The sequence below is a fragment of the Malurus melanocephalus genome, unplaced genomic scaffold (assembly GCF_030028575.1).
Source record: "Malurus melanocephalus ecotype Western Australia unplaced genomic scaffold, MMel_1.1 scaffold_14, whole genome shotgun sequence".
NCBI lineage: Eukaryota > Metazoa > Chordata > Aves > Passeriformes > Maluridae > Malurus > Malurus melanocephalus.
Window position 1 is genome coordinate 506795 of NW_026623246.1, and position 15129 is coordinate 521923.

Below are 15129 nucleotides of genomic sequence, written 5' to 3' on the forward strand. Positions count from 1 at the left end.
AATTTATTATTTTGAATATCTGGTCGAACAAAATATATTTTTTTATGTATGTGTAGAAAGAGATGTTTGTGTGCATTACCTCCAGGAAGGTTTGCGCCCAGAGCCGGGACCTGATTTTTAGTGCAGCACTCTTTCCTCTTTCCAGCTGTCCCACAGTGCATGAAATTAGGACACACTTCACATTTGTACAGTTCTGCACACAAAATAAAGGGAAGTCATCCTGATGCTTTGAAAATGTATAAAATAATTTTCAAATGCTATAAATAAGCAAAACCAAATCAACTCTCCTTTAGAGAGGTTAACAGTTTGAAATTAGTAATTTACTCTAATATACATGAGATACCTCATGAGTCATTGTGAGAACCATAAACCAAGGAGCAGATTCTTTTTGCATTACCAATGAAAACAAACACCTACCTGTGGTAAAGAAAATAAGAGTAATAATTTTCAACAATATCTGCTCCGAAGAACTTTTAAACGTAGAGGCACTTACAATCCTTTGAAGCATGTGCTTTTTCTTCACTTATCCATCATTTTATGATTTCAACACTTTTTTTCTGTTCTCTACGCATGAAGTGTTTATTTATACTCCTAAATCTTTCCCTCTTCTAACTCTCCTGGTTTTCCCACTGATATTTACATTATAGCAGCCAGAACATTTGCTGAGATTCATTAGTTGCTTTACTTGAAACTTATTGTCCATGAAACATTCCTGATGAGCAGTGATTCTGGCTCAAACACAAGGTTGAAGGCAAAAGCCAAGCATTGCAACTCAAAACTATATACTCTTAAAAGTCTGCCAGAAAAATGTCTCAAAAAAAGGTTAAAATCTGACTGGAAGCCACTGAAGGGAATGAGCTGAGTCTCATGGAGTAACCACAGAAATTATGTGGTTGTTTAGGGCATAAAAATGAAAAAAGATCTCATAAAAAGTGATTAAATGTCTGTGTAAAAAAATAAAAAAAGGTTTGTATATACAAATAGGTTTTATCTGAAAAGTTTTGATTGATTCAGGGGACGGCAGAGGTTTTAATTGATTCCTATTTTTATAAAAAGGAAGAGAATCCCTCCCATGACAGAAGGCCTTGTGACCTCAAAAGCAAAGCTAAGTTTTCACAAGTAAGCAYATTCCCTAGTGAGAGTGAGAATGCACTACCAATGCCCATAGTTCAGGAAATGAGATGATGATGCATGTAACAGATCTGAAAACACCCTTAAGGAGTCTTGTATCTTTACAGACAGCTTTCCCYACAAATCTCTGTCTTATCAGAGAATAAGCAGAAGCCGTATGCTTAATTGCTGCTATCTATATTGCCTGAAAATGAAACTGTAAACCCTGGAATGTGCAGTTATAAACTTTTTTTTTTTTAAATGAATATTTCCAAGTATCTGTTTATTTGGCTTTAAACATCATCCAAACAGATTTATTTATTTTGCAGGAAGGAGAAGAGTTGTTTTCATTAATCATAGTGGCCAAAAACACACATTAGCAAAATAAATCATTAGKATGCAAAAAAGTCTACTTTTGGCTCACATTTTAGGACCTGAACACATATTTCTGTTTTTCCTGGTAATGCATTCAGCCTGTAGTGATTTTCAGAACAATGTAACATTGGAACTAATGGAAGAGAAACCAAATGTTTAATAAACAGTATAAATAGAATAAGAGGATCTCAGAACATTTTGTCTCTCTGTGAAAATACTTTGATGAAAATGAAAATAACTTAAATTTTCTTAAAAAATACAGTTTTTAACTAAGAATTCTTCTTGGCCAATCAGCCTTTTTCCAGAGCAACATTAATTTTCCATGTATACTTCCAGTGTATCAAATAAAAAAAAAATTATGCATTAGCAGTAACTAATGCTGAAGGCACACAGAATTTGGACACTTTCTAAATGAACTAATGACACYGCTCTTCTATGCTCATCCTGGAAAAGTCTTGCTATATATCCAGGGGTAAGCACTGCACCCAAACCTATCCAAATTTTTTCTGATCAAAAGCATATTGTAYTAGAAGATTGCTCATCAAAGTGCCAATTAAATACTACTAAGTACTCCACTAAATATATTTGAACCATCTACATCAAGTAGCTGAAATTTCGCTGCTTCATATTTTAAGTTGCAGACAGTGCATACTTCGGAACWTTGTTAACCACTTCCAGTCACTGCAATCATTTTGATGTTGGCAGCCTATGAGCCTAGTCACTGAGAAAGGTAAGCTAAAATTAAGTTATCACTGAAGAATGGWTTAAGTGTCCTGTGGAATTGACTGGCATATCTTCAAAAATCCTGGCATTTTTCCTTCAGACCAAGTGGAATTGGATTCTTCCTGGGRTATTAGGTTGATGAAAGAATGGCACAGGAATCAACAGTGATTATTGTTTAAAACAAGCTAATCTGTGATTTTGTTCTTAATAACATTATGGTTTTCATTACTTCAGATTCTATCTTCTTCCTGYTACAAAAATTGCCAAATTAACTTTCAAAAGCAGAGTAATTATTCTAGTACTCTGGAAGACTTAGGTCTGAGAGGTTCTTTCATTCCTACCAGATTCTAGTRAGGTCAAAGAATTCAAGCATGAGTTTGCAGCTTAATAAGAGACTGGACAGCATGAAAGAAACTCTGCACGAGGTTCATAAAAATAGATGGAAGGCACTGACTGTGTGAATCCCTCAACTGATCTCAAGGTCACAGGGTTTGAACACTGCCTTTAGGCAATGGCAGCTGAAACCTACAAGGCTAAGGATGGCACTTTAAATGCAGGAGTGGAAAAAACTTCCGAAAATACAGCCAAGTCCAAATACTGAGGTACCAGAAAAATTTTCTTAGGAGAGCATTGCTACTGGTCCAGTATTGTCTRGATTGTTAAAAATGCAGTGACCTGTCACATTTGTTCTGCTTGAGGTACTGCAGAGTCTCACCATTCCCTGCACAGTCCCAGTATACAGCTTTCAGTTAGCTCACCAATATTTTTGCAGAGTTTCTCCTGTGAGGTTCTGCCACTGCGACATCCCTTCTCCTGATGTAATGAGAAATTGTGGAATTATATAAAAATGCAGCAAGTTCAGGAGTATCTTGTGGAACAGCAAACTGCAAAGAAAAGAATGGGAATGGTAATGACATACTCATAGAATGATTCTAACAGATTTGCTCCCATCTCAGAAGTCCTGAATTTAGGATTAACACTGTTTTTTCAATTTAACAGCACAATCATGAGAATACATTATGTTCAAGTAATAGCATAATAACATAATAAGTAATAGCACAGCAAGATACTGCCCATTTAKAGGAATTACAGTAGACAAGTTTTTTTTCCACTTTTTACTGGTGTCAATTTTGTTGCTTTACCTAATTCTGTTAGACTYGTGGTGGCATATTCTGATATATATAATAAGATGTATATTAGTGCATARTCACCTCTTTTCTAGATTGAAGCATCCTAGTGTACTGAGTTCTTCTGGAATGGAATCTACTCTGTATCTTTGCTATGTACTTTTGTTCCTTTTTACACCTTTTTCAAGATTCATAATTTTATTATCCTTTCACATCCCTCACTGCCTTCATAGAATGATAAGCTACAAAAAGTCCCTAAACAACTCTTCCCACGTGCGCACAGGTGTGATTTACCTTTGTGGACCAGACAACAAAGCCCAACCTTTGTACAAAACAAGAAATTGAGCAATGAGGAGGAATACARTGCTTTGATTGAAATGGAACAATCTGAGTAATTTCAGAGGGGAAATGCCTGAGTGCCCTAAGAGAGCTAGATTCAGGTATCCAAGAGAACACAGGCTTTAAATGTCCTTGGCCTTATTTGGAAATTTGAGCTAAGCATSCTGCTGTTCTACAAAACTTGAAGGAACCTTTGTGCCCTCTTCCACCTGAAGCAATAGATAAGTATTACATATTTGAAACATGATTTGTGTATTCAAGCTGTTCAGTGCTTTGAAAAAAATGAATTAAGGAAAGGATGTTTAAATTCTCGCAATAATGATCGTGCATCTAAAGCCATGTTCTGCCACAACAGATGGACCATTATTACAAGAAAATTTCTCACAAGCTCCACAAGAATTTAGTCTTGTTTATGTAATAGATGCAAATAGGAGAAGGAAGAGCAAACTAAAAAAAAAGTAAATAATAAAATTATACATTGCTYAAAAATGTMAGCTAGAACTATGGCAGTATTCTAYCCAGATTCTTAACTCAAACTTAAAAAAGAACGTAGTGGCTATGGTGAGAGGATGCTGAACACCTTTTCACATACTTGCAATGTGATCTGAGCAGTGAGTTTGAGAAGCTAGGCTCGCAGGTACAAATGCAGCACCTTAGTGTCTTCCTTCTTGCCACTTTTAAAATTAGGTAGAAAAGATACCTAGAAAAAATTCTTTGTCTCAAATATTCCTGTGCTTTGGGAACAAAATGAACAGACATGTTCTATGGTCTGTTTCCTATCATTCATTTGCTTTCCTCTAAAGAAACTAAATAAAAGGGTGGAATTTTAATCCCTCTCTGGTTTCCTGGATGAAGCACAAAAATTYAGTCATAATGTATTTGGTAGATATCAATTTTTCTTTACCCTTTTATGTATATATTGTATGTCTGCTTAGAGTAAAAATTTGACTGGCAGCTTCTGAGGTTGTGAGCACTCCTCATCACTAGAAAGATGTCTTCCATTTCATTGAATACACCAAACTCAAACCCCTTCTGGTATGCAAAAGATGTATAGAATTTTTAGCACTWGGAATGCAGCTCTCCCTGAAAGATGTTTAACAGGCTACTGGTTAAACTTGAGAAGTGTTGTTGTTTACTCCAGAAATGTCTGGAATCAGTTATACTTAATAMATTGGATACCTTGTTTTTGATGGGATAATATGTAGAGCTGTGTTTTGCTTAATCTTCTGACTTTGAGCCAAACCAAGCTCTTCTGGGGGGGGGATCTGCCACCACAAACATAGATCTTAAAACAGGAAATTGTCCAAGCAGCCAGGGATAGGGTTAGGAAAGCTAAAGCCCTGACAGAATTAAATATGGCCAKGGATGTCAAAGACAATACAAAAARCTCCTATGAATATTCAAAGGAAGGTGAGGGAAAATATAAGTCSTCTCCAGAAGGAAATGGGAAACCTGGTTACTCAGAATGTTGAGAAGGCTGAGGTACTCAGTGACTTTTTGCCTCAMTCTTCACTGGTGAATGCTCCAGGCACACGGCCGAAATCACAGAAGGGAGAATGAAGGACTGCCTGCTATAGGAGAAGGTCAGGTCTGAGAACATCTAAAGGATCTGGAGGTGCACAAGTCCATGAGACCTGATGAGAATGAGCATCCATGAGGGGACTGGTGGATGAATTGGCTGAGACACTGTCTATATCTGAGAAACTGTGACAGTCTGGGGAAGTTCTCACTGACTGGAAGAGGGGAAACATAACCCCCRTTTCTAAAAAGGGAAAAAATAGGAAAACCTGCAGAACTATAGGCCAGTCAGTCTCACTTCTGTGCCTAGCCCAATCATGARGCAGATCTTCCTGAAAACCATGCTAAAGCACATGGAAAATGAGGAGGTGAATTGTGACAGTAAATATGGCTTCACTAAAGGTAAATTGTGCCTGACAGATTTGGTGGCCTTCTATGGCAGGGTCGCAGTGTTGGTGGATAAGGGAAGAACAACTGACATCATCATCTACCTGCACCAGACAAATCATTTGCCACTGTCCCAGATGATATCCTGGTCTCTGTGATGGGAGGACACGGATCTGACAGAGCAGTCAGATGAGTGGGCTGAATGGRCTGTGTGATCACACTCCAGGAATTGTGGTCAGTGGCTCAATGTCCTATTAGAYATCAGTGACGTGTGGTGCTCCTCAAGGGTTGGTATTGGGACAGGGAGCTTTTAAACATCTCTGTTGGTAGCACTGACAGTAGGACTGAATGCACCCTTCTCATAAAGAGTACAGAAACCAAAAACGTACTCTGCAACACAACTGTCACCTTAGAAACATTACAGATTATCTGCATCTTGCCTCTTACCCAGCAAAATTGTCTTGGGTTAATGGCTRAAAATTCCCAAAAAGTTCCATCCCATTGTGAAACGGAGGCAAAAAAACCTAATCAAAATGCAGAAAGGGATGGAAATAAAATACTTACCTTTATTTGCATTGTATTAATAGGAGAGCTCGTTTGACAGTGCAATGGTCCGTGTGTCTGAATGTGAAGAATATAAAGAAGAAATTCTTCTCTGCTGGACACAGGCCARCCAACATGGAGAACTGTGTGGTTAATGGCACTAGGTCCTATATTGTGCAGCTGTCAAAGAAATATCATAAATGCTTTCCAAGGCAGAAAATATCAACAAAAAGCAATGCAACAACCACTCAGACATTTTCAAATTCATAGTGGCCACAGCCTTGGAGTATTTAGGGAAGGATATATGGATTATTAATAATATCACTTTATTGATGGAGAATCTGTGGCAGGTAGGAGAAAAGAACCTCTCCATGTTAATCACAAAGCCAATGGCAAATCTGGGAGAACAGTCTTTTCTGAGTCTGTTTTCAAGGAATCCATCACTTTTCCTACATGTGAAGATCTGAAATTATCTAAAAAAGTATAAGAAACACCTAACCCAAAACACACTAGCAAATAAACCCTATGGAAATATGAACAATGAACCTCAACAGACCATACTTGAGAAGAGTAGCCAAAACTTCACAATACAAAAGAATCATTTTTCAGGGCACAGGAAAAGAAGGCAGAACGGAACTTAAACTAGCTTCTTTGGTTAAGAATTGCATTTTCAAGTCTCTCAGTCTAAATTTCCTCAAAAGAACTTAAGGAACTAGTTTTCCTAAATTAACATCCTATGACATATTTTTTTTCTGAGGAAAATAAGCAAAGATAAGAAAAATACAAGTTTAGAAATCTAGGCTATTAAATAGTTTCCTTATATTCATTTACAGTTTTAAAATAACTGATGACAACAGGAAGTCTGGACAGCGCTAAAGAAGCTGAACACCATGGACCTTTATAAAAAGTTTCAAGAGATGTGAGAATCTCCTTTTTTAAAAATTTGAAGATTGTTTGTGACTGATGACCCTTAGTTAAACTAAATAAAAAACACTTTCAATCTTATATCTTCTGGGAGAGTGTTTGGTCTTTTTAATGCTTTGCTGATATAAACCATGAAAGTGGTTTCCTTAATAACTGCAACTAATCACTATAATTATTTTAATACATTTGAAGTCACATATATAGTTTYACAAACAAGCCAAATGCTTGAGGAAGATTCATTAGATATTTTTCAGTTTAGAAAAATGTGTTAAGATGAGGAATTCACAAATGATAGTTTGTATTTAACAGTTACATTCACTAYACTTTAGTATGTCATGCAAATTCTAATCTTACACTGCTGATTAAGCTCAGTTGCTTATATTTTCTTGAGTGCTGGTTTGTGAATTATAACCATATGTGAAGCCCTCTGTTTTATCCTGTGGAATAAAGACCATCCATCAGATTCTAAGGTTGGCTTCTATTCCATGTAACTCCCCCAATGCCCTTTTTCTAAGCTGAATTCTTCTATTTCAATTTACAAATAATCCATAGGAAAAAAAATCCATGAACAATACAGCTGAAAATATGAGTACTTCAAACACTAAGAGTTGTTTTCAACAGAACATTTTCTGAGCTAACAAGTTACATGTATTTCTACATTATTTTCTTCGTCAAAGAAAACCTTTTTTTCCTGTGTACAGCAAGCACAGCTTCTAATGAGAAGTATTTGACACTGATTATAAGGACACTGTTTTTAGTTCTTGTCAGATACCCAAATGTTTATATATTCCTTAAATATCAAAGACAGACTCCTAGCATAAACTAGTATCTCCTTCACTCACATGAACAGATAATGGGGTTGTGAATTCCCAGATTAAATTTGGGTCATGTGCTAAAGTCAGAATATTTACATTTGTGGCTTTATCTAGCTACAGATAAAGGCAATAAATCAAATTCATCAGGAATTCAGTGGGGGCAGCATGAGGTCMTGTGGCAAAATACATGATTTTTACCTCATAGATGTGTTCTACTAAAGGACCAACTTCTTCTTCTTTTGTAGGTWCATCTTTGGGTTCCCAGTTGTGAATTGGCAAAATAATTGTTGGGGGRTGAGACACTCTGTAATATACAAAACAGGTTAAAACAGTAACTGTTGCTAGTGACCGACCGCATTACTTTTAGAAAAAAAAAAGAAAACCACTACAGAAAACTGAGCCCTCAAAGGCGTGTTATTTGGCCACGTTAATTATAATTAGGTGAGGTGAACGCTACAATGTCTCCATAAAATACTACCCAATCCTTGCAGATGACTGAGGATGTGCATTTAGTTTCATACTTCCTCTGACTGGTTGTCCTTCTCAGATAAGGGAGTAGCTCTGTTTGGGGAGAGGAATCCAGTTTGTTGGGCATATATATAATTCTAACTGATGAGATACCTAAATCCACAAAAGTAAATAAATGTATTTTCCCATTTCTATTTAAAACCTGTAGGTGTTTAATACTATGCATCGTTCTTCCCTAGATTTTTAGCTATATATTTAACTGTTCTAACTGTAAATTTCTACAACCACTGTTATTATTCCTTTTAAAAACCTTGCAGAGTAGCCTTCCWCATTTTACAGATGATACTGTGACTTCCATAAAGTCATAATGGAAATTGGTGTATTGAGAAACAGAATTCAGGACTAGAGCCYAGAAGAGTGATCCAAGATTTCCAATTGCTCTGCAAATGAAGTGGCAGCTAAAGCATTCCCTGAAATACTGTTACAACTTGCAACACAAAAATTAAACATAAACAAAGAAAACTGTGACTTAATATTTGCTGTCTTTCTTCCTCTTTGCAATTTTCTTTTTTTCTCTGTCTGACCTCAAGAAAGTAGTCTTCTGTAAGCATTTCACWGTATTGGTCCCATTCAGATGCCAATTTAGCCTCTCTCAGGTGTTCAGAAATTGGGAAATCAGATTCCAAGAACTTCTTTTAGCATAGAGGGTGAGTTCTGGCACAGACATCTGTCATCTGTCATTGGTAGCTAAAGTGCTATTACCCTTTCTTTGCAAGGGTCAGTTCTCACTAAGTTTTGCTAGTTTATGGAGTCCTTAGCTAAAAGGAAATCCATAAAATTTCAGTGCTGGTTCTGCCACAGCTGGAATTTTGCTGCCAGGAARCTGCTAAAAAAATCATTAATTTTTTCACAATGTAACATTTGAATAAGATGATGGACTTCTAAGCACAGATGTTAATCCCTTTGCAGTGGTCCTGCTGCAGATTGCCCCTTGAAGAAAAGATTGGATGGTTTTGTTGGAAATGCTAAAAAAACACTATTGGAAGAAATAAACTGTTCTTGATTACAGCTGTTCTGTCATAAACAATAAATGAAATGTCTGAAAGAAAACCTTCTATAGTATACAGCTTCTCAAAGCAGCAAGAAATCCCAGAGAACAATTTAATACCATCCAGCTGACACATACCTCTTTGTGAAATTTGGTGTATTCTGAASTATCCTGCTAACTCTTAGCACTTCCTCAGATTTCAAAAGACCAGCAGTTTGTACTAACACGTATACCAGTGGACAAATTCACAAGCCAACCCTAATAATAAAAGAAACTAAACATATTCACTAAAAAAGTAATTTCTGATTAAATACTTAGCCTCATTTTCTCAAATCATCTTGTTTTCAATATGAATTTGAATTATGGAATGCTGCTGGAGAATAGGAACTTTAGGGTGTCAAAGATCCTTAAGCTAGCATAAAAATTGCAAAAAGGAGACTGTACATAGACAAAAAAAAGAAGGTGTGAGGTTTCAAAACTCAAGTGTTTTTTCTATTGCACTGCCAGGAAAGTATCATTCTTATCCACAGCATCACAAAATGCAAAGTATAAATTTAGATATCAAATTAAAATTATTCCAAAGTATACAGGAACATTTATTTTAACAGAATTTACAGTTATTTTGAGGACTTCTTTTACTGATATGGAAGTAGTAAAATTAGATCAAATGAAAGACAAATCCATTCTTTTCACTATTTTATTTTGCATTTAACTGGGAGTATTTTTAACATCTGAATGATTTATTAGACAAGGATTTTTCCTAGACTTTTAGGTGTCAATGTCAAACAATAGCCCTGAAAAATAAGATCAATGAAATACGGTCCACAGAAAAGGCTTCAGTGGGATATACAATAAAAATTYTGCCAGATGTAAATCCCCTCAATCCAAATTAATTCCTTCCTGAATGTCTCATTCCTGTAGTGCTCTTGCAGCAGTGGGAGATAACAATGACAATACTAAAACTCCTACATTTTAACAGAAGTAAAAAGGAAAGCAGAATAATCAAATCTTAGTTATCAAAGCAACTGCTTATTGAACTATCTAAGAAGCTATGTTATTTTTCTTTTGAAAAAGATATTGAAGAAGATTTCTTCCTTTTCACAGAATTATCTGCATGGTTCCACTGTGCAAGTAAATATGTATGTATGCATATGCACAATTTCATAACTACTTMCTTTTCCTCAGTAAAATGTATAATGCATCCAGTTCCACTTTATGTAGCTCTGTGAAGAGCAGTAGAGAAACTAGTTCTAGATATTTTCCAGTCCAAATGTGGGCATAGTCTCTCTTTTATTTTTATCTAGGAAATAGTGAGCAATTCCTTTGGAACTGCATGTTTTATCTTCTCTGAGTAATTAGCAAAATCTATTAACAAAGCAGTCAGGAATGTTTCCTTTGTGTACAGATGCTATAGCTAACAAAAAACCTAAAATATTTAAGATGAAAGAAACTGGAAGTCACTCAATTAAGTAATTCTTCCATATTTAATAACCTGTTTCTTAGCAGTGCAGGCAGCAATTCAAGCAACTTTCTCCACTCACCACCAAGCTCATAAGAACTGAGGAYTTTGTGGTCATTTTCCAGTCTATCTATTTACCTGCTACAGAACTTTTCATTCAAAAGAACATACTRTAGGACAGAAAAACCAGGATGGAGGCAAAGTTACCAAAAAGTTTGCAAAGAATCAAAAGKTTGTAAGATTTTTTTTAATGACAGTGAGGGGAAACTTCAATTTAAAAATGGAAGCAACCCTTCCCGAGAAGTCCTGTGTATGAAACCATAACTGTWCCAGTCTGAAACTCCAGGCAGTCTTTAGCTTGGGTGTTCACCCATGGCAACACCTACTGCCCACTGGCTCCCAACATTTTCTTACATATCTGTAGCAAATTAACTAGCACTTTTGATTTTTATTTCCTCAGCATCTACTTCTCCTTCAGTGTAACACTTTTTGTATTTTTCACTTATCTCCCTATCCAGCTCATTTCCTCAGATCACCACTAGCAACAAAAATTGGCATAATATTTTCTTGTCTTTCAACTGCTCCTTTTCAGAAATAAAATGATTAACATATATCCATACAGTCTTTGAGTACCAGCCTTTTTTTTCCACCTAACTAGTTTTAGGGTTAGTCTTCTTAACCTGGAAAACACTTAGAAAATATGATGAAAAAAACCCTTAAAATTTGCTCTGGTTTAGACTCAATACCAGACCAGATTAGAGTAGATAGATTGARTATTAGAGCTGAAAACATATTCTATGTGCTATGCAAAATAATCTGACTTATTACTAGCACTAGGTGGTCATATTGTCTCMGAAGTGACAACAATTAATGCATTTTTATAAATTAAAAAACCCATAAGTAAAAGCATTTTTATTTGTTTACGCCCAAGGCAGCCCCTTGAGGTGCATGACATAAGTGACATCTACCTCTCTTGCATCAGCCAAGCCCCATGGCCTGACTGTGGAAGTGAATCTGGGCCTTGTAGCTCCTGTTCTACCTTTGCAGAACTGATAATGGTTACGGTCTTGAGCTGTAATTTCATAAGACGAGAAGTAGGAAATCCAACATCCCAGACAAARTGCACTGAGCCAATTATTTGCTTTAAAAGGACAACCTCCCTGCTTCCTCCAGGATGCCAGGAGAGGAGCCTAGTTCCAAGATTTTATGGAGTAGTCTCATATTCTTATAAAATCTTAGAATCATTTGGGCTGAAAAAAGCCTTCAAGATCRTYGMGTCCAACCATAATACCAAKACTGTCAAGTTCACTTCTAAATMATGTTACTCAGTACCAGATCTAAATGTCTTTTCAGAATCTCCAGGCATGGTGATCCTACCACTTCCCTGGGGAGCCTCTTCCAAAGCTTGACAACTCCTTCTGTGAAKAAAGTTTTCCTAATATCTAAACTGAAYCYCCCCTGGCAATACTRGAGGCCATTTCATCTTGTCCTATCTTGGTACCTTGGAGAGGAGACTGATCCCCACCACACAACAACCTCCTTTCAGTTAATTGTAGAGATCAATGAGGTTTTCCTGATTCTTCTTTTCTCCAGGCTAAACATCCCCAGCTCCCTCAACTGCTCCCCCTCAGTCTTTGGCTCCAGGCCCTCCACTRGCTTTKTTGATCTTTGCTGGWCTCGCTCCAGCACCTCAATGTCCCGCTTGTAGTGAGGGGCCCAAAAATGATCCCAGTATTTGAGGTATGGCCTCACCAGTGCCAAGTATAGCAGGATGATCAATGCCTGCTGGCCACACTAYGTCTGATACAAGCCAGRATGCCATTGGCCTTGGCCACCTAGGCACAGTGCTGRCTCATGTTCAGCCAGCAATTATCACCTAATTGCACTTTATACTTTCCAAAACCAAGCTGCATGTAAAAATGGAGATAGAAATTATCATATTCTATCATAGCCTGTGCTTGTTTAGTTTTGGTATACTTTGTGTCAGTGAAAAGGCACTTGCTTCTGACAAAATGTAAGAATCCTCCAGCAGTAGCTGATTGACTTTTTATCATAACTCATTCCTTACTCATCCTTYCTCCAAAGGCCTCAGTCTACTCCCTATTAGTATTTGTCTTGTCATAATGAGTTTCACATTTCCAGCCATAAAAGCAGTAGATTCTGTTTGGTGTTCAGCATTAARTGTCCAAGTGGCTCACAAGAAGGCTTACACATATGGACAGTTATTTTATATTAGCAATACCTGTGCACAATTTAAATGCCCATATAAAATGTTGGCTCTGACTGGTTTACTACAGCGTGAGATTCTACAGGATCCTGTCTTTGCACAGACACTCAATAAGTCTGTAGGAGCTCCATCCTGCAAGGCTTGCAGGGTTGAGACCCAGGTATCCTAGATGGATAAGGCATTTGGGTTTCTAATCTGCCAAAAGATTCACTACATGRGATTATCATATGCAGAAAGAGTGCACAAAAATGTAGTTATCATGAGTTGAAATAGTTGAATACTTACCCTCTGATCTGTACTTGAGCCACAGCACTGATGTTGATATGGAGGTTCACTAAGTTGCTGGTGGGATTTATCTTGTTAGAACTGRAAAAAAAATGTAAAGTGTTAACAAAGGTTATTTATCAGAACACTAGATTATCATAGTATTCAATACACAAGGCCCACMATTAAGGTGTGATGCCACTGAACATGTTACAAAATTGGATTCCTATTGCCACTCTTCAATCTTGTAGGATACTGGTTTTTAAGTCTGATATTATTTGAGCTCATCACATGGTTAATAATATAATCTACTCAAGCCTCGTTTAAAGAATCCTATGATAATGAATAAGAGGATACAAATTTATATGGCTCAGAATATCATGTAAATTCCTTGTGCAGCTTGGCTATTTGTATAGATAGAAGTATCTTAATAGAATACAAGTTTGTTTCATGCATTGGAGGAAGGCAGTGTTAATGAACAAGACAGGCTTTGTTATAATAAAATTTATTTTTATGACTCTTCATAGTTGTGACTTCTGCATGAGAGAATCTTTTAGAAAAAAAAAACAAAACAAGAACAACTGTTTCTTTACTTTTCTTATTTTCTTCCCTACCCTATCCACAGTGTTTACACTCTWAAAACAACTTAGCAGTGAAAACAGAGCCCTGTGTTTAAAATCTAATGCTCTCACCCATCTTACTGTCTTTTCTTATTGCAAATCCTTAGTAAAACAGGTAGTTTGTCCTACTTCCTATAATTATAGCCCATTCATATAAAGACAGGTTTGCATGTTCAAATTCATGAAGATAGTGAAGAAATTACAGACTTAGAATTTATTTAATGATGGCATTAATGACACTAAATTTGATTTTTTTTTCCAAGTAAGTGTGGATTTCCTTGCTTCATAAACACTAAGTTTCTACTGCTGTCACAGTTTGCTGTTATCACATCTGGGTAGCATCAGTCAAATGGAAACATTCAGACGAGGTCAGCATTCCCAGTGACTGACTCCAGAGGAGTAAARAGCAATACTGCTTTGATCCAGGCTTTCTGGTTACAGATTGCTAAAATTAAGAGCAGCTCTAATTTGTTTGTAAACTAATGCAGATTTCCATCAAACATTATTTGAACTTTTATGTAATCCTCTATGGCCAGTGTTTTGAGAATAAAAGTACAAAATCGCTTAAAGAATAAAATTATTATACCTTGTGTTTGTTAGAATAAGCTGCTCTCTAATTTGTATATTGATCCTACTTTCCATAAAACTAAAATACAGATCTTAATCATATATATCTGGTATTCAAACCTTGTTTGTGCTTTACTGAAAGAAGCAAGAGAAGAAAATACTTCAAATAAAAATTGCCAGGACATCTCTTTCTCTAAGTGGTACATAATAGCATAGCAAAATCCATGTCAGAAAAGGAATCAGATTTCAAGGCACTACCCAGCCTCTTGCTTGTTTCTTATAAGTAAAGCACTTCAGTCTTGCAACCCAAATATTTATTTTCCATTTGATGTTTTGAAGTAAATCAAAGCTCTCTCTTTCGAATAAATTAAAGTAGGACTCAAATTCAGATGTAATCTTCCCTTTTCTTCCATTTAGTCGATTTCCTCTTTTAGCCTCACGGAGTTCTGTTCACTCTTTCTTTTAAGATTGTTTTACCTGTTCACTAAGGACACAGAAATGTACAAACTGTCCTGCTGCTTGTGAATGAATGGACAAGGCAGTGACTTTTAACTCTAAGGTACATTCCCTATGCAAGAAATTTTACTCTTTTGCTCTTTTTTTTTTTTTTTTTTT

The 15129-nt window shown here is 36.3% G+C and overlaps 1 protein-coding gene across 1 annotated transcript in view; it reads right to left on the reverse strand.

Moving 5' to 3' along the window:
* Positions 1-15129, reverse strand: part of ITGA8 (integrin subunit alpha 8) — a 108038-nt gene that overhangs the window by 25980 nt on the left and 66929 nt on the right. Inside the window, exons 23-27 of the mRNA XM_057383274.1 lie at positions 13349-13429; positions 8060-8165; positions 6144-6302; positions 2967-3092; positions 80-193 (exon numbers count right to left, since the gene is read on the reverse strand). Of these exons, the coding sequence (XP_057239257.1) occupies positions 80-193; positions 2967-3092; positions 6144-6302; positions 8060-8165; positions 13349-13429 (586 nt within the window). The remainder of the gene's footprint in view (positions 1-79; positions 194-2966; positions 3093-6143; positions 6303-8059; positions 8166-13348; positions 13430-15129) is intronic.